Genomic DNA, 18,163 nt, shown 5'->3' on the forward strand with positions numbered 1-18,163 from the left:
AACTGCTATATTCCGCCAATTATGCAGAGAATTTACTCAATTACTCTTTGAAATAGGCACCTTACCATTCAGATACTCAAGTGTATGATTATATTTTTAGAGACTTTATTAAAAATGACATGAATCACGATACCTAACTGTACGGTTCTTGTTTTTTTTAATGGCAGTTGTTTTAACCATAGTAGTGTAATGCAAATTTGAACCCTTTTTTTTCTCTTTCCTAGCTGGATGAACTATCAATAAAGCCCCGCCCACTCACTGACTTCACAAACAATGCCCAATCACCTTCTCACAAGGGACAACGTAATACCTCCAATACGAAGTTCCGCAGATCCACAGACCAAAGTACAGCATCATTCTGCTGGTCATTAGCCACCATAAGCACTGACTCGTTTGGTTTGTAAAGCTCACATGTTTTCCCTCTACACCGCAGGCTCCTCTGTTTCCACCAAGCGTCCTCAGGGCGACAGTAAGCACATCGCTGGTTCAGGCAGCTCCAGTAAAGTCCCTCCCAGCCCGCTGATCTCTGGAGACCATAAGAAAACTCCTACCCCTTCCACTGTGAGTACAGAGACCTCTGAGGAAATGATGACTGATACACAGCACAGTTGTGATCTCACGTCACTGATCTCTCTGTGTGCTCTTTATGTGCCGTATAGAACAGCATCCTCTCCTCAGGCACCAGCCGTAGGAACTCTCCAATCACTGAGAGAGCCACTCTGGGAGTACAGAACGGCAAGGACAGGTACTGCCACATTCCTCTTAATGTGTAGAGTCTTCGTTTCACTCTACGAATCACGTGGAAGCACCATCAAACTCATTTCTGCAAAGTGGATTGGTGTTAAAAGTAGTGAATCTGCGTGTATGTGTATATTTAGACTGTTTGGAAAGCTTCTCTGCTCTCGACTCATTCTGTCAGGCTACTGCTCTGCCAGCATGAGAAACATAATCCTGTTATGCACACACATACATTTTCACAATGACAATCACACACATTCAAGCACACATCCGTGCGCAGCGCGAAGCTGAAATCTGTTCAGCTTGATTTGCAATGCCTTCAGGAACTTAGAATTAGTCTAAGGATTAAAAAAGAGTAATGATTCAAGAGCTCAGCAGCTTGGGATCCTTTCAATACAATGAGATAATATCCTGGGTTATTTTCAACTTAATGTCTTGCTGTGGCATGCTAGTGTTCAGAATAGCAAATCATTTTGACTCATTCAGAGAAACTCATTTATGGCTATATGCCTACAATTGCATCTCAGTGTGAAAAGTATAACTAAAATGATTGCCATTTATAATAATTTTTTAGTTTTTAGTTCAATATGTTTTAAGTGTAATTTATTATTGTGATAACAGAGCTGAATTTTTAGCAGTCATTACTCTTCAGTGTCACACAAGTTTTGAAATATATATATTTTTTGTAACATTATAAATTCTTTACTGTCACTTTTAATATCTGAATGGCTCTGAAAATGATTCCCATAAAGGTTCCAATAAATATAAACTGGTAAATTCCTGCAGTCAGTCAGTTACAGTACAGTTTTAGTACCAAATTGATACTAAAATAAGAAGTCTGATCTGTGCCATAGTACATGTTTGGTTTTATATTTTTCTAATTATGCCCTACTCTAAAATGTTACATTTCCTAGTTGTAATGAAACCTGCGCGCAATCCAAACTTGAGTGACTTATTTGAGACTTTTGTACACGCATAATGAAAATTATTTAAATATACTAATTCATGGAAATGGAAAACCCCAACATCGACTGTTGAAAATTTACTGCAGATATACTGAGGCACACTGATGTATTACCCTTGATTGGTATGTAGTCCGTCTCATCCCTTAATCTGGAATTAGTGATTTTGCCTGACCCAAATAATCAGGTTACACAGAGAAGAGATGCAGGAAACCAAAAAACAGCAGCCTCGTGATATGAATGTTTAAGTTTGCTTGAGGTGACAAGCCGCAGCACAGTCAGAATGCTGATGCCGAAAGAGTTTTATACATGTGCGCAAGGTCAGGTTGCAGAGCAGCAAATAAAAATATAGGACATTATGGCACTGACAGAACACCTGCCACCAAATCACCCTCACAAATGCAATAAATGTCTTTTGTCTGCTTTTATTCTGCATGTACTATGATGAGTTTGATTTAACCTATTTAATAATTGATTTGAGTAGCTTTTAAATGCACATCATGCCGGTGAGGCTTATGCTGTCAGATGCGTCAGACGCGTTTGATCATCACAGCATCTCATTTTAGATTCTCACTCAATGCACAGAGACAGAGCAAGCTTTCCAACGATAATGCAAGTTTGATCCAACGTTGACGAGCTTTGTCCGAAATAGCATCCTAACCTGCATTATCGCAAAGCAGAGTTGTATTTTTATCTCCTGGTGTGTGCTTTTGTCTTATTCCATCACTTTCTCAACCATCCCTTCATCATTGCTGAATCTAACCTGTCCGCTTTACAACCTCACCCATACCTCCCTCCACTCTGTATGTGGGGGTTGTCTGCACATGGGGGCTGTTGTTATTCGTCTTTCCCCCAGCTTGAACACTCCAGGGTCCCGCGCCTCCACCGCCTCAGCAGCCGCGGTCCTCGCCGTCTCATCCCGCATCCGCCACCACAAGTCTTTGTCCTCCTCCGCCCACCCCAGTCCCCCAGACCTCCATGCACATCGCCCCAGGCAAGTGGCAGCCAGAACCAAAGCTATTCGGATGGGGATTCGACTTCAAGAGCCAGGGACGAGCCAAGTCGTATTGAAATGTTGTTTTGAGGTTTAGAATACATGACATCTGCAGACTAAGGACCAAGTACTTCCAAGGCCCCCAATGTTTTTTTAACCCCTGCCTACTTTTCTCTCACTCGTTGTCCATCACAATAACACCGCCGTTCGTCTTACTCGCTGTACCACTTTCTCCTCCGCATAAACACACGTTGTTTACGTCACGTACCTGATAATCGTTTCCTTTCTTTTTCTGCAAGCTTTAACTCATTGTCCTCCCTCCCTTATGCATGTGTTGTGTTGCTCTACCCCATCTTTCTCCACCCCTTCTGTTCTGCAGACAAACCAGACAGTACATTAATATCTCACTGCTTACATAATCTTTAATAAAGACGTTTGTGCCGTCCTGGAACGTTAAAAGCTTGTCACAGACAGTTGTATGCATGTTTACAATGGTTTTGTCTCCCTCAGTTGTTTGGTTTTCTGTTGGTGTTTGAGTCTTGTTATTTGTTTGTAATAGCTGCATGATAACTTAAGGGTGATGTGTGTAATCTGTGTTAAAATACTTGTCTTCAAATGAATGTAGATAGACTATAAGTTAAGCATTTGTCCTTTAATTTTGTCCATTTGTTCTTTAAACGCTGTGGCACTATGCATACACTGCATTAGGATATTGATATAAAATATTAATACTGATATAAAATACAATTCAATTAAAAAATGCAGTACAATAGTTACACTGAAATAATACAATTTAAAATCAGTTTTAATATATATTTCTGTGATTGCAAAGCTGAATTTTCAGCATCATTACTCCAGTCTTCAGTGTTACACGGTCCTTCAGAAATCATTCTAATATGCTGAGTTGCTGCTCAAGAAAAATTTTTTTTTGTCATAGTTGCTGCTTGTTTTTGTGGAGATATTTTTTCAGGATTCTTTGGTGTTGTCTAAATAATAATAATAATAAATGACATGCTAAAAGTGGATTTAGGCATCATGAAAAAGATTCATTTTGAAAGATTACATTTGACAGTGTTATTAAATTGGAGTTTTTAAATACCACTTATACCACTTGCTGACTATTTAAAAAAAAAAAAAAAACTCAAATGTTGGCCAATAAACAATTTTATAAAAGTGTGAGTTCAGGATGGAGATTATTTTTGAAAAGTAATTTTTCCTTTTCTGTTGGATAACACATTATTGTGATGCAGAAATTACTTCACTTTTAACACTTGTGTTATTATTAACCTATTGTATGGTTTTGTAACACTGTGTGGGTGTGTGTGTGGGTGTGGTCCTCGTGATTTAAGTCTGTGGCTTGTCACATGTCTGTCATGGTCCAACAAGGGCTGATGGTGGAATTATGTTTTCACACGCAAGTGCATGCCTGGGTTTTATTCCGTCACTTTTTAAAATCAATCTCAAATTAAATGTAGGTTCTTTTCCACAAGGATAATTTATCTGCCATCAGTGCTTTAGCAGCAAGAGCTGCAGTTGTTAGCATAATGAAATTGCCTATTCATGCTTTTGTGCCTGATTATTGTAGCTGCATGTTGCTATCATGTGGCTTTAATTTACTGATGTTGTTTTGTATTTGAATGGCTGGAGTTGAGTATTAACTGATTCTCTTTTCACCTTTGCACATGAACAAAAAACAGCACGGCCAACATTTCCTCAATGGCTGACCGTACCAACTTCTCCCGAGGGGTGACGAGCAGAAGCACTTTCCACGCTGGCCAGCAGAGAGCCACACGAGACCAGCAAGCCTCAGCATACAATGACCCCTCTGCCTCCCCTTCCCTTTCCCATGGCAACAGCCAGGTGCGTCGTCCCGGGACGGGCATCTTCAGCAAGTTTACTTCCAAATTTGTACGCAGGTGAGTTTATAATCCATCCTCATGGTGACACTGTTACTTGCGTGAACTGTTAGGAATACACATGCACGCGTTCTCATGACTCTCACCAGTGCTCCCCTCTTTCAGGACGAGATGGTTTGGACTGGCACTGTTTTTTATGGCTAAAATCATGAACTCTCAAACAAAGGGCTGCTGGAGCAAAGATGGTTTTAAGTGTGAGAGATGCTAACTGAAGGATAACTAATATGAAATCCAGGGTTCCCACGGTTAGGGAATACCTAGAAATATCATGGAGTGTTTTCCATGCCTAGGAAAGTCATGGAAATTATTAATGATATCTTAATTTGGTTTTTGTGGTTTAGTAAACTGAACATGGGTATAAACTATTTTGTATTTTATAAATCCTGAAAATTTGTGAAAAGGTGTGGGAGCCCTGCAAACCGGACCCTAATCTAACATTCATCATTCATGCAGTGCATTTACAATTCACAGTTTCTTCAGCAATCTTAAACAGCCCTGTGTAACTTCATAAAGTATAATTCATATTCTTTAATCTGACTACAAACCCTTGTGCCCTTATTAGTGCCCCCAGCTAACACTAATGGTCAGAAAAACCTTTCTTAGGTTTCATAAAGAACCCTTTTTTAACCTCTTCACCTATCAGCCAAACAGGATGTTTCATCTTTTTTTGAGAGATTTTCCAATGGTTCATGCACATATGAGAAACACATTGTTTCCTTTTTTTCTGTAGAAATCTCTCGTTCAGATTTCCCAGAAGGTAGGCAATAACGCTGCCCTAGCGTTTTTATGAAATAATGTATTTTTCCTGTGCTCTATATTCCTTCTGTGATGTCTTGTGTTTTGAACCAACATTTATTTTTGTTCCATATGCATATCTTTTCATGGTGTTATTCTTTACTAATGCTCTGCGTCCATTGCCTGACTCACTCCTCTGCCAGCCCTCTCTACCCCCTCCTCCTCCTTCCTCTGTGAATAACACATCCCTTTTTCAAATGCATCACATTCCGCTCCTCTCTCATATGAACTCTTGGAGTCCGGTCATGTACAGTACATTGTGCTGCAGATCATGTGAAATGGTCTCCCTGTGCCCTCGTCTGTGCTGTCATCATGCAACATGACTACACTCCTACAATGCAGTTAAATGATGGTGTAATACGAGTTTGACAGGCCATTGTAGATTGTTTCTAAATACACCATTGTACAAGGATTGGTAAACTCGATAAAACAAACTTTTAAATGATCCATTATCAAAGGTTATTGTACATCTACCAAAATACTAAAATGTGCAGCTAAATCTACAGTGGCGAAGTAAAAAAAATGCTTTAGCTTACCTGTGAGCTTACTAAAATTAAATGTGATGAAAGACAAAGACTAGGCACTGCTATAAATAGACACGCAACATCTCTTTCTGTTGAAGTGTCCACAACAAACACAGCGTGACAATTGTAGTCTGATTTCTGAACAGATGACTCATAAATTGCTCCTTACAATTAATGTACAAAAAACATGAGTTGGAATCACCTCACTGAATTGGCTGAGCTGTTCTTAACTGACTCGCTACAAAATGCAAGTCATTTTGAGAACCGTTCCTGTAAGTATTTTAAGCAGTAGTTGACCCAAAAATTAACATTTTCATGATTTACTCACCCTCATGACATTCCAAACCAACAAGTCTTTTGTTCATTTTTGAAACCCAAATGAATGTATTTTTAATGCAACTGGAAAGATTTCAGATAACTTTTCCATTTCACTAAACCAAGCACGTTTACCGTATTTGATGTGCTCCATGTATGTGCACTGATCAATGCATATATGCGGGGGGAAAATAAAGATTAAAGGGATATCTCAGCCCAAAAAGAAAATGCTGTCATTAATTACTCACCCTCATGTCGTTCCAAACCAGTAAGACCTCTCCAGAACACAAATTAAGATATTTTTGATGAAATTGGAGAAAACTCTGACCCTGCATAGACAGCAATGCAACTGAAATGTTCCCAGACCCAAGAAACGTAGTTAAGGACATCAGTCCATGTGACGTCAGTGGCTCAACTTCAATTTTGCAAAGCTACGAGAATACTTATAGCGCACATAAAGAACAAAAACATTTCAGTTGCTTTGTTGTCTATGCAGGGTCAGAGAGCTCTCGCATTTAATCAAAAATATCTTAATTTATGTTCCGAAGATAAGCAAAGGTCTTAAGGTTTTGGAACAACATGAGGGTGAGTAATTAATGACAGAATTTTCATTTTTGGGCGAACTGTCCCTTTAAAGTATATAAAGCGATTGTGTGATCCAAAGTGAAGACCTGCGTTTAGGTGCTTTATTCACATTGATGGATTACTTTTATGTTCTCTTAATGAACTTTTTAAAGCATTAAAGTTTTGTTTGCGGGGACTTTCAAAGGAGGGACAGACATTTCACAGGTTATATTAAAAATATTGTTCATTTGTGTTTGAAAGATTCTTATAGGTTTGGAATGAAGTGAGTGGTGAGTAGATCACTTTTGTTTTTGGGTGAAGTTTACCTTAAGGCTTGTGAGATTTAAATCGGTCTAATTTTTGATGTTCTCACAGTGTTTAAAAAAGGTTTCTTCATTAACAACACTATTATTGTATTAATAAAGGGATATTAATGAAGGTCAGACAGAATGTTAATGTCCCTCAGACAGAAGATGTGAAAAATTCATATCAACAACAGCATATAGAAGTATCTGGCACAGAACTCTTGTCATTTTATATTCAGTTGATGGCAGCTAAACCTTCGCCCAAAGCTTGACATTTGATTTTTAACAGGCCAGGTAAGTTCATAGTTTGCAGATAGAAGCGCACAGCCAGGCAGGGTCATTAGAGGATGTCAGTCGTGTTTTCATGGTGAGGGTTGTAAAGGGTGACGCCTGCTTCTCTCCTCTTACGGTCTACTGCTTATTCTTATATGGCTGCACTAAAACAGGCGTGCTGCTTTTGTCCCTTCGTTCTCGTGCTGTGCTGTTTTGGAGGTGGCTGGTCTCCCCGTCCGACTGCATCATTCAACACACATCTCACTGAAGTCACTTGTTCAGCTGTACAATACACACATGACAAAATGAACCAGATACATACTTTTACATTTCATATCTGACAGACAAGATTGGGAATTTAAGTTTAGAACGGCCTCTGGTAGTTTTTGCTCTAGGAATTATACTGCATTTTGTGGTTAGGTTTCAATTTGTTTTCATTCCTTTTGGGAATAAAATGTTATATACACTTACATCACCAGACTGCATCTTGTAAAAATGTGCACTTTAACACATCGTATGCCACATGTCTGCTCATTTGCTCAGGAGTTTTTACACTAAATACAGAGGGGCTTATGTGAGTGTGTGTTGATCCCAAGGATCAGAGTTTAAAATGAAATGGTCAAGAAGTTGGTGAAGGGACTGTAAACAGATGCTTTATGGATTTTTCTTCAGATATTTTAAGCATAGTTTTATTAGCATAGTTAGGTATTGATACCAAACTCTACGTGAACAGGACCAATACTTAGCTAACAGAAATAAGATAACTTGAATTGAGGGACTAAACTTGTTGGTTTTCTTTGAGGAGTCCGTATGAGGGAGAGGGTCGAGATGAGGCCAGCAGGTGAGGACAACAACTAACTAATAAAAATCATTTATCTACAGAAGCGTACTACTCCAGTCTCTGAATCATTACTTACTAAGACATTTTTTAAATAGAATTATTTATGTTCAATTTGAGAGTGGAGTCACTTGAAACTTAAATTAGGTATTTTTCGTTTAAATCATTGGATGACTTGCAACACAAGACATAATCAAATGTACCCTACAGTTCAAAAGTTTGGGGTTGGTAAGATGTTTAAAATGTTTTTGAATGTCTTATGCTCACCAAGGCTGCATTTGTTCAATAAAAAATACATTAAAACAGTAACATCATGAAATATTACACATTTATAATTAAAAATATATTTAAAAAATGTAATTCCTATGATGGCAAAGCTGAATTTTCAGCAGCCGTTGCTCCTTTCTTTAGTGTCACATGATCCTTCAAAAAGTATTTGAATATAATGATTTGGTGCTCAAGAAACATTTCTTATGAATGTTAAAACGGTTAATATTTTTCCCACAATTCTTTGGTGACTAAAAGGTTTGAAGTAACAGCATTTATTTGAAGTAGAAATGTTTTTATAACATTTGAAATATCTTGACTATCACCTTTGAACAATTCAATGCCTCCTTGTTGAATAAAAGTATTAATTCCTTAAAATTGTACTGACTCCAAACTTTTCAACAGTAGTTTACATGCAAGAATTTCTTAGTATCTGAAAATAGGTCTGTAACAAATAAATTAGAAATTTCTACACTTCTAACAGAGTTAATGTTTTATTTATATTTATGTACTTTTTCTGTTTTTGTTTTTACCCCCCAAAGCCCCTTACAGATGTCCAATTAGTGGATGCTGTTGTTTTGACTGCATTGTAGTCTTCCACCATAGCACCGTGTTGGTGTTTTGTGTTGATCATAATCGTGTTGATTTGAAAGTAGTAAACATTGAAACAGAAGAACTAGTTACAGCTTGAATCGACTAAGCTTCTTCTATCTGTTATCATTTCCTTGACTTTCTCATGTTCACCTTCATTTTTTTGTTTGTGCCTCTCTCCTCTCATCGTTCTTCACTGAAGACCCATGTTGAGCACAGCAGACAAGATGGAGAAGGGTACCCAAGGACTGCCTGGCGACGAAAACAAGGACTCCTTTTCTTCCTCTTCTCCAGCGTCCAGCACACCCTCGTCCACCCAGGCCTCCAAGGACACCAAGCCACGCTCCCTACGCTTCACTTGGAGCATGAAGACCACCTCTTCCATGGAGCCCAATGAAATGATGAAGGAGATCCGGAAAGTTCTGGACTCCAACAGCTGCGAGTACGAGCTGCGCGAACGCTTCATGCTCCTCTGCGTTTCGGGCATCCCCGCGCATGACGACTTCGTCCAGTGGGAGATGGAGGTGTGCAAGCTACCTCGCCTCTCACTCAACGGGGTGCGCTTCAAGAGGATCTCCGGAACCTCCATCGCCTTCAAGAACATCGCCTCAAAGGTCGCCAACGAGCTAAAACTGTGAGGAAGACTATCGTTTCTGTGGAAACGGTCTTGAGGAATGGCTGAAGCTTATGTGTTGGGAATGAGGAGGCACTGTGAGGAAAATCATTGGAGTTTTGAGCTCTACGGCAGCAATGAAGAGTCTAGAGGCTGTAAAGGGGGAAAAGGTGTAAGGCAGGTTCTTGGGGGACATTTGTGCATATAGACATTTTTCAGGGGGTTTATTTTTTTGGGGGAGGTGTTCTGTCTTGGTTTGGGTTTTCTGTACCTTACTCGCCCCCCTCGAATACTTTGTGTTGTCATCTTTATTTGTGGTAATTTTATTCAAATGTTGTGGTTTTTCTTGGAACCCGCAATTGTCCTCAGTTCAGAAAACATTGAGAAGAGGTTGGTGTTAATAAACTGGAATTGTTTGCCAGTAATTTTTTTTTCTACATACACAAACCAGTTACTGTCATGGAAAGCTGTATATAACTCTCCCCCCATACCCTGGTCTTTATTCCTTTTTGATCCCCAAACACAAACGTTGGTAAACCACCACATTACTTGATCTTACTTCCAATTCCTGGTTAGCTGTGATGAGCAGAGATGGAGAGATTGGCGGTTTGATGCTCTGAATGTACAACACGAAATCGAGACCCAAATGGCTAGGCACATTCAGTAGAGCCATCGTTTGAATTTTCATATCCACTCACCATGCTCTGATCGGTTCTGATCTAGCCAATGATTTGGTAGCTAATCTGTAACCTCTGCCCCATTTCTACATCACAGTACAGTGTCTTATTTGAGCTGAAATGGAAGTTTTGACTTGAACCCTCGGTGCACTGGAGGTGAATCACCTCTTAGCACTCTATGCCCAGACAATTAGTTTTTTGTTTTTGTTTTTTCCTCTACTGCAGGGGTCATATATCTGAAACTAATTAAGGGCCAATTAAGTAATTATTGGTGGATTGTAGTGTAATTAAGAATTGCTGGTTGGATCCAATCTGCTGCACTGGAATGAGTCTGTTTCGTTGCCTTTCTCTGGAGAAGATAATTATTAATATTATTATATGAATAAACCAGACCTGGATGATGTGTGTTCAGTTGTTCATGAACAATATGCTTTTTATTTTAGTGCATTGTTTTATTTCCTTTTGTTTCACCTTCAAGCAACATTTGAAATATACTGTTGTTCTTTAATTGATTTAAAGAGCATTCAATACAAATAAAACTATTTACTTTCTAAAACATTTCCAATTGAGAGCACTTGCAAATTTAGTAAATTGGGTGCCAATTTTTGTTTGTTTGTTTTTAGGGAAACACTTTCCTAATGTTCATTAATTACATTTATGACTAACAGGTCATTAATGTACATTGAAATAGATTTCATATTAATTGGATTAATATCTTAACATGTTTCAGTTTAAATGTACATTACTGCTCTGTTAAACAATATGTAACGTTTATTATAAATCAGAAAGTGATGAGTTTATTTATGATACAATTCTAAATGCTAACGTTTACCATATATATATATATATATATATATATATAATTAAATAAATGTTTCTAGAGTCTTCAGGTTAGGAAAAGAAAATGTATCTTAAGCCAGCACCAGATTTAATCCATATTTGAAGAGTGTTTGCAAAAACGGATGATTAATTTTTATTAATTTTCATTAATGTTTTTGTGTTAGCTGTATGTTTTTAGTTATTACAACCCTACTGCAGTTTTATTAATATTAATTGGAATGCAGGATAAAAAAAACGAGTGTATTAGCAAATATATATAGTGTTTTATTTAAATAGTTGGGCTGTGTAAATTGGGTAATGTCTAGTTCAAATAATTGGGCATTTTGTTGTAAGCTGAGCTGAACAATCAGAGGAAGGAAAGAAAAATGGCACCGGATGCAACCTCTGTCATGTGCACATCAGGGGTAGTTATTTGGTATCACGGGTCACACTGAATCGATCCGACCGGTTTTTGAGTAAAATGGGCGAAAGGTAAATTACTCCAATAACCAAATAGCAGAAATGTTATAAATAACATGTATAGAAAATATCAAATACGTTTACGACTTCATTATATTATACTACATTTTACAACACACTTCAACGTTTTAAAGTTTATAATTGGCCACGCAGATATGGAAGCGACCGCAGACCACGTGTTGACGTAATAGAGATGAATCATTTGAGCCTGTTGTTTGAAGCGCACTGTTCGAAAGAACCGGTTCGCAGAAATGAGTCGGACTTGCTATCACTTACTGGAGTCAAACGGTAGGAGGCGCCAGCTCTCAGGCTGTTGAGCGCTTATGTGACCCTCCCCCCACCCTCAAACGAGGCATTAACACCGTCATCATCCATTATCAGCGAGCTTACCTATGTCTTCGCTATAGTTGTGCTTTGAAGGTAAGTTTGAAAGATTACATTTTATGATAAACTTAAAATCCTTTTCTTCGTATTTCTCCCGTCGATTATAAAAACGGTACGGCCATCTGAATGGTCATAATGCAGAAAATATATTCACTCTGTTATCACTCCGATATTCTCTCTTTATACTGAACGTCGTCCTCACGTGAACTGAGAATATCGAGCTGATTTGTTTTACAATGTGAGATGCTTTTATCAGCGAATGCTACTGAGTCGAAATATCTGTAAAGTCTTGTATCGCCTAAATATTTTATTTACTTCCTCAATGTGGCGCCAATAGATGCTAGCGTTAGCACGATAGCTTTAGCCATTGCATGATTGAGTTGCAGATCATCCTTTGCTACATTAGATTACAGATAAACTCTTTTCATCGGACTTTCAAACCAATTCGAGTTGACTACATATGATAAAAAAAGACTAAACCAGAAATTGTCTGATTTTATACGCTATGTCTGAAAGTGAAACCATTAGGCTCTCCTTATTACGCATTCTCTGAAATACTTGACTGATTGGTCAGTCACGTTCAGAAGTGTTTTGTAGCGTGGTGGCTAAACTCATATAGCACAGCCATGTAGTAATTATGTAATAATTTCCAATAAAGCCTATATTTTGCAATGATAATAGTTACATAAACCTCAAAAGGATTAAGAGGACCCCAATGTGAAGCTGATTTCATAATCCATTAATACATAATTTGACTTGTATTCCTATGATTTAGGCTTGAATTATTTATTACCAGTGGGGGAAAAAAAAGATGAATGGCAGCATGGAAGTTGTGGTTTATCCTGTGTGTTTTACATTTGAAATTTCTGGGAAAGTTGATTTGCATATATTTTGGCTGTTTATTTTACTTTTGTTGTTGTTTTTTCTTAGGAACTTCATCGTTTGATACCTTGCACTTGTGAATCAACCAAAGACTGATCCCAAAACGCACTGCTGTTCTTCCTGTTCAAAATGGTGAAGATATTTGTTGGCAATGTTGCTTCAGCGACCACAGAAGATGAGCTCCGTGCTTTGTTTGAGAAGTACGGCACCGTGTCTGACTGTGACATTCTGAAAAACTATGGCTTCGTGCACATGGACGAGGAAGAGGCGGCGCAGAAAGCCGTCTCCGCTTTGCACAAGCACGAGGTCAATGGCTCCCGCATCACCGTTGAGTACGCCACCACCAAGGTACGCAATGCCACCAAGATCTATGTTGGCAATGTTCCCGAAGGCGTCACCGCCGCCAAGATCAAGGAGCTCTTCCAGCCGTTCGGCAAGGTGGTGGAGTGCGATATTGTGAAGAATTATGCATTCGTTCACATGCAGAGGGAAAGCGAGGCTCTGGAGGCCATTTCAAAGCTTAACCACTCCAAATTGGAGGGCCAAAAGATCTTTGTATCCCTCTCACGCAGTAACCCATCCAGAAATGACAGAGGGGAGGACTATTTTCCTCCTCCGCCGCATCACTATCCACCTCACCCACACCACCATCCTCACTTTCTCCCCCCACGCCCACCGCCCCGTGAATACTATCCGCCTCGTGGCCGACTTCCACCCCCTCCTCTCCCACCACCGCCACCCCGCGCCTACTATGAGCGTGATGTGTATGAGAGGGGCCTTCGCCACGACCCGTATGCCGCCCCATCCCCGCGTTTTTACGAACGGGATCCATACGACCGGCGCATTCCGCCCCCTCAGCGGCCTGTCACGCCTCCTCTAGCTGGTCACTACTACCGTGAGCGCAGTCCTCTTGGCGGTCGCCGCTCTCTCCTGCCTCCGCCTCCCCCTCCACCCTCTTCTGCCGGCTTTGCCCGGGGTTTCGCCCGCAATGGCGCTAGCTCTGCGCCCCCTCCCCCTACCGCCGCTCCTTCCTCCCACTATCAGCGCTACTCTTTCGCCTCAGGCTTTGATAAGGATGATTATTTGGAGGACAAGTACAGCAATGGCTTCAGCCGTAGCTACTGAGCATTGAAGTTTGTCTGCCCCGTTATTTTCGAGGAGCTGAGTAATCTAAGAGGGGCTTTCCATCAGGGAGTTAGGGGTGATTTTGTTTTTGTAATATTCTGTGATAGTTGTAGCGATTTTAGATATAACGGGTCAATCAGCTAATACTGTACTCATTTAACTAATAAATTTACCTCCGCCCGATGAAGGAGCAGCAAATAGGAAGTTAAATACACATGAATTTTATAGCATGTTATGTTGTATAATGTGTGCTAGGCATATCAGTTTGAGTATTTTCTTAAAACAATTGTCCCCCCCCCCCCTTTTTTTTTAATCAAATCACAGTTCATTTTACTCTAGCATGCATTTAATTTTTTATTATTATTAGCCCCCACCACCACCCATTCGTTATTTATTTTTTTTATTTTTATTGAATCTCATTTCTTGACTACCTTGGTCTGGGCAAATGAACTTGCTATGGTGTTGTTAGAAGTACTGTTGTATGTAAGTGAGACCAGTGGGACGGAACAGAGAGGAAATGGGTAAAGAGGTTGTTGTGGGCGGAGCTGTGTGCTAACTGACTGATCAACCAATCACATCCTACCGGCTAACCGAGCACATCGCATCTACCAGCCGTTCAACTTTCGGATCCGCTGCCGCATCCTAGGATAAAGCACCACCGGTCAAAGGAAGCGAACCACTGACCAGCCGCCAACCGCCAAATAAATTAAAAACAACACTGAATCATTAGAGCAATATCAACACTGTATTTCCAAATCTCGTTGTATTACACAAACAGCTGATTTGCCGACTCCGCAGACTCCGAGAAAGTTTTTAAAGATTATAAAGACTTATTTTGACATCACATTATATTGGACGTGCTTGTGATTGAAAATATTACTGAATACTCAACATTGTTTCCTGTCCTACTTGTACTACTGCTGTTTGCCTATTGTTAGCATACACTTCTGTTTAAAATGTACGTTTGTAAAAAGCCTGTTTTCTCGATTGTTTATCCGAAAGCGCTCTCTTTATCATATTGTCCACTCGAGCAGGTTCGAAACTTATGCTTGTTTTGATTTAAACCTATGAAAACAGATTCATGTTCAACCAGTCGCTGTCATCTTGCCGCCTGAATAAAAATTCGACTGACTTAGACGCAACGTTTTCATGTCACTCGTTTTTAATTGAGTCTCTTTAATTTCTACCTCATGTCTTACTCGCTCACGTTATCATTCGTATAATAGAAGTGTCCTTTGACTTGATCACTCATGTGTAAAGTGCCAAATAGATTCGTGTAAAAACTGCATATTCCGTTTGAACCCTTCATATAAAAAGGCCAAAGGCATTCATTTAAACTTCAGTAAATTCCGGTCACTCTCTTCTTTTTGTTCCACAATAACCCCTGGCCAAGATGAATGAATGTATGATGCTCTGTTTCGAATTCCTGTAACAGCTTGGTGTGGCTCGTCAGGATGGGTGAGTTAAAAGTGAAGGTAAGTAGCATTTGAAGCTGGATTGTTCATACTTTTGTTCTCCTTGTCACGTTGCACGTTATTGTATGTATCTGTGCTAGCAGAGCCTGACTTGTTTTAGTTTTTTCACTGGTGACATTGTTAGAACAGTCACATACTGTTCCTGAAACACTTCATCCTGACAGTCAGTGCAGTTGTTTCATGATGTCCGTCAAGTGTTTATAAAGTGTGATTCACCTCTTCTCAGCCTTTCAGTAGAGCTGAATTGACACAAGTCTGCTGTACTCTGTTGTCATTTCTATAATTAGCTCTTTCAAGGGGAGGAAAAGCTTTACACTTCATAAACTATACCCTTTTTAATGTTTCTTCCCTTTCTTGTGCTACATGCCTCATTTGAAGTATACCAGTCACCAGTTTATAACTTCTCGTACATGTGTTTCTAATGGGAATGAGTGTTTACATTGAGATTTATTGAATATAAGCAATTCCTTTCATTGGTTGCCTCAAGCTTAGAGATTATAATGATTGTTTAAAAAACATGAATTCAAAATGAGGTGATGAACTGCCTGAAAATGTCATGTCATTTCAAGATTTTAGGGTAGTGAAAGTTAAATCTAATAGGAAGTACAATATAAAAGAAATATGAGCTCATCCATGTAGTCATTAGGGGGTATTTTTTTCAGGAAACTGTCATTTGTGTGCTCAGTTTGTCCCAGTGATTTAATATTGGTATATTTGGGTATTAAACTTGGTCACATAATAGTTTAAAGTACATTTAAAATGATTTAATTTCTAAATGATTGTTGTATCACGATGTCAGTGTTTGTCTCCATTTCTAATATTTTAGAGTTATGTAAATACTATTTTTATTGAAGTTGTCCTTGTTCCTTAAGTTTTTTCCTATTATGCTGTAAAATAAAATATAACCATTGACTAATGTAGAATTGTTGCACTGATCGCCATCCTTTTAATATAAGTGTATATAAACTATACACAATTCTAAATCAGAAAAAATTAGCAGGTAATCATTTAACTGCTAGTGATTTGCAAGGTAATGACCATCTATAACTGGAAAAACAGTTATTTATTAAGCGCTAATCTGAATATTGTGGTGCAAGGCCGTCCTATAGTTGTAATGAGGTTAAAAAAAAATTCTTATTAAATAGTTTGCTTTTTGTCCTAGACATTTATAGCACACATGGTACTGTTTCCTGAGAATGACCCATATAAAAATGAACCTAAGATTATTTTATTTAAATCGAATGAAGAATTTCATAGACAGTAGTAAGTGAAGCCTCGGGTTTGAGTAGGATATCCTGTGACAGCAGATCAAATGTGCATTACTGGGAGGTTAGGACTTGTTTATCTGGTCTATTAGTACACAGAAGAGCACTATAAGAAGTTCACAGATTCAGAACTATAACCTTCATAGAACAAAGTTATCCAAAAGAAATGCACAATCTCTAATGGGGCATTTTCACAATCTGTATTTATTGCATTCTCACATTATATACAGCACAATGTATAGTAGTTTAAAATGGAAATACATTTGATCAAGTGTTTCATATTTTTGCTTAAATGCTCATTTCCATGTATGTTTCTCATATCTATTTGTGAATAAAGGCAACATGATGGTTATTTAATCATTTTCCTGTGTCGTGGATTTGTTTGCCTCATTGCACAGCTATTTTCTGCAGTTCTGCAATCTTCCCTACCCCCATATTCCCCGAACACACACATGAGTAACCGACCATTCAAATGACCACAGCGTCAATAAAAGCGCCCTCCGCTGCCTGAGAAGAAATCCTGCATTCGTCATCTCATTTCAGGATAGAAAGAGCCCCAGCGGATGTATGACGTCACGTGCTGTAGGAACACGAGGATCTTGGCGCGCTTTGTGTTTGAATTTGAACCGCGTTCTGACGTTCCAGTCAGCTCTTAAACTTTTAACTAAATTAAAGTTACCAGGGGCCTGTACCATGATGGTAGATTAACAAATTCAGAGTTATAGGATAAGTTTTGAGTTGACAGAACCAAACCACTCCAATCTGGCTTTGTTGGTACCGTGAAGCTGATCATCAACTTTCACTGTCAACTCAGGCTTAATCCTGAGGTAATGGAGCGCGTGCACATGAATGTGTGACATCAGCGGCGAACAGCCAAGCGAGATACAAAACTCTTTTGTTAAATGTTAAGAGATTAAAGAATATGAGGAATTTAAACACATTTCCACTGAAGTACCTGTCCATGAAAGCAAATTATTTTGCTCTATCACTGCAGTCACAAGTGAAACTTGTAAAGTTAGTTCTATATAATTGATAATATATACTGATAGAGACTCAAACATGTAAGGTCACATGTAGCCATTTTTAAAGTGTTATCTATTGATTCTACCCCTTATTTATATTACATATGATCTGTATATATTAATATTAATTTAAAATATATGCTTTATAATAATTGTTAAATTAAATTGTGTGTAATGGAGTAATAATAATATAAATCATATTATAATTACATAAATCATATGTGAATTGTAATTATAATATAAAGCCAGACAATTTTGTTGCATTTTTTTAAGGTACATTCATAGTGACCTTTAATTTGTAGGAAGAGAAACTAGGGGAGTGACTTTTTTTGTGTTTCA

The 18,163-nt window shown here is 38.7% G+C and overlaps 2 protein-coding genes across 28 annotated transcripts in view; both read left to right on the plus strand.

The window, feature by feature from the left end:
* LOC306861954 (serine/threonine-protein kinase MARK2-like) overlaps positions 1-10,935 on the plus strand; it is a 33,256-nt gene extending 22,321 nt beyond the window's left edge. For 4 of the 27 annotated variants that reach the window (XM_079404488.1, XM_079404501.1, XM_079404477.1 and 1 more), the window contains exons 12-19: positions 225-345; positions 434-561; positions 660-745; positions 2,557-2,694; positions 4,392-4,610; positions 5,341-5,367; positions 8,192-8,227; positions 9,285-10,935. In XM_079404488.1, coding sequence (XP_079260614.1) covers positions 225-345; positions 434-561; positions 660-745; positions 2,557-2,694; positions 4,392-4,610; positions 5,341-5,367; positions 8,192-8,227; positions 9,285-9,720 — 1,191 coding nt within the window. In that variant the 3' untranslated portion in view covers positions 9,721-10,935. Of the gene's footprint in view, positions 1-224; positions 346-433; positions 562-659; positions 746-2,556; positions 2,695-4,391; positions 4,611-5,340; positions 5,368-8,188; positions 8,228-9,284 lie in introns of all 27 variants that reach the window. The other 23 variants (XM_079404484.1, XM_079404489.1, XM_079404486.1 and 20 more) reach the window with 11 other exon arrangements.
* Positions 10,936-12,010: 1,075 nt separating this feature from the next.
* On the plus strand, positions 12,011-17,158 carry LOC306862513 (uncharacterized protein). Its single transcript, XM_079405346.1, has 2 exons — positions 12,011-12,091; positions 12,986-17,158. The coding sequence occupies exon 2, from the start codon at positions 13,067-13,069 to the stop codon at positions 14,060-14,062; it is 996 nt and encodes a 331-aa protein (XP_079261472.1). The 5' UTR covers positions 12,011-12,091; positions 12,986-13,066; the 3' UTR covers positions 14,063-17,158.
* Positions 17,159-18,163: the final 1,005 nt, after the last annotated feature.

Source organism: Barbus barbus (genome assembly GCF_936440315.1).
Source record: "Barbus barbus genome assembly, chromosome: 43".
NCBI lineage: Eukaryota > Metazoa > Chordata > Actinopteri > Cypriniformes > Cyprinidae > Barbus > Barbus barbus.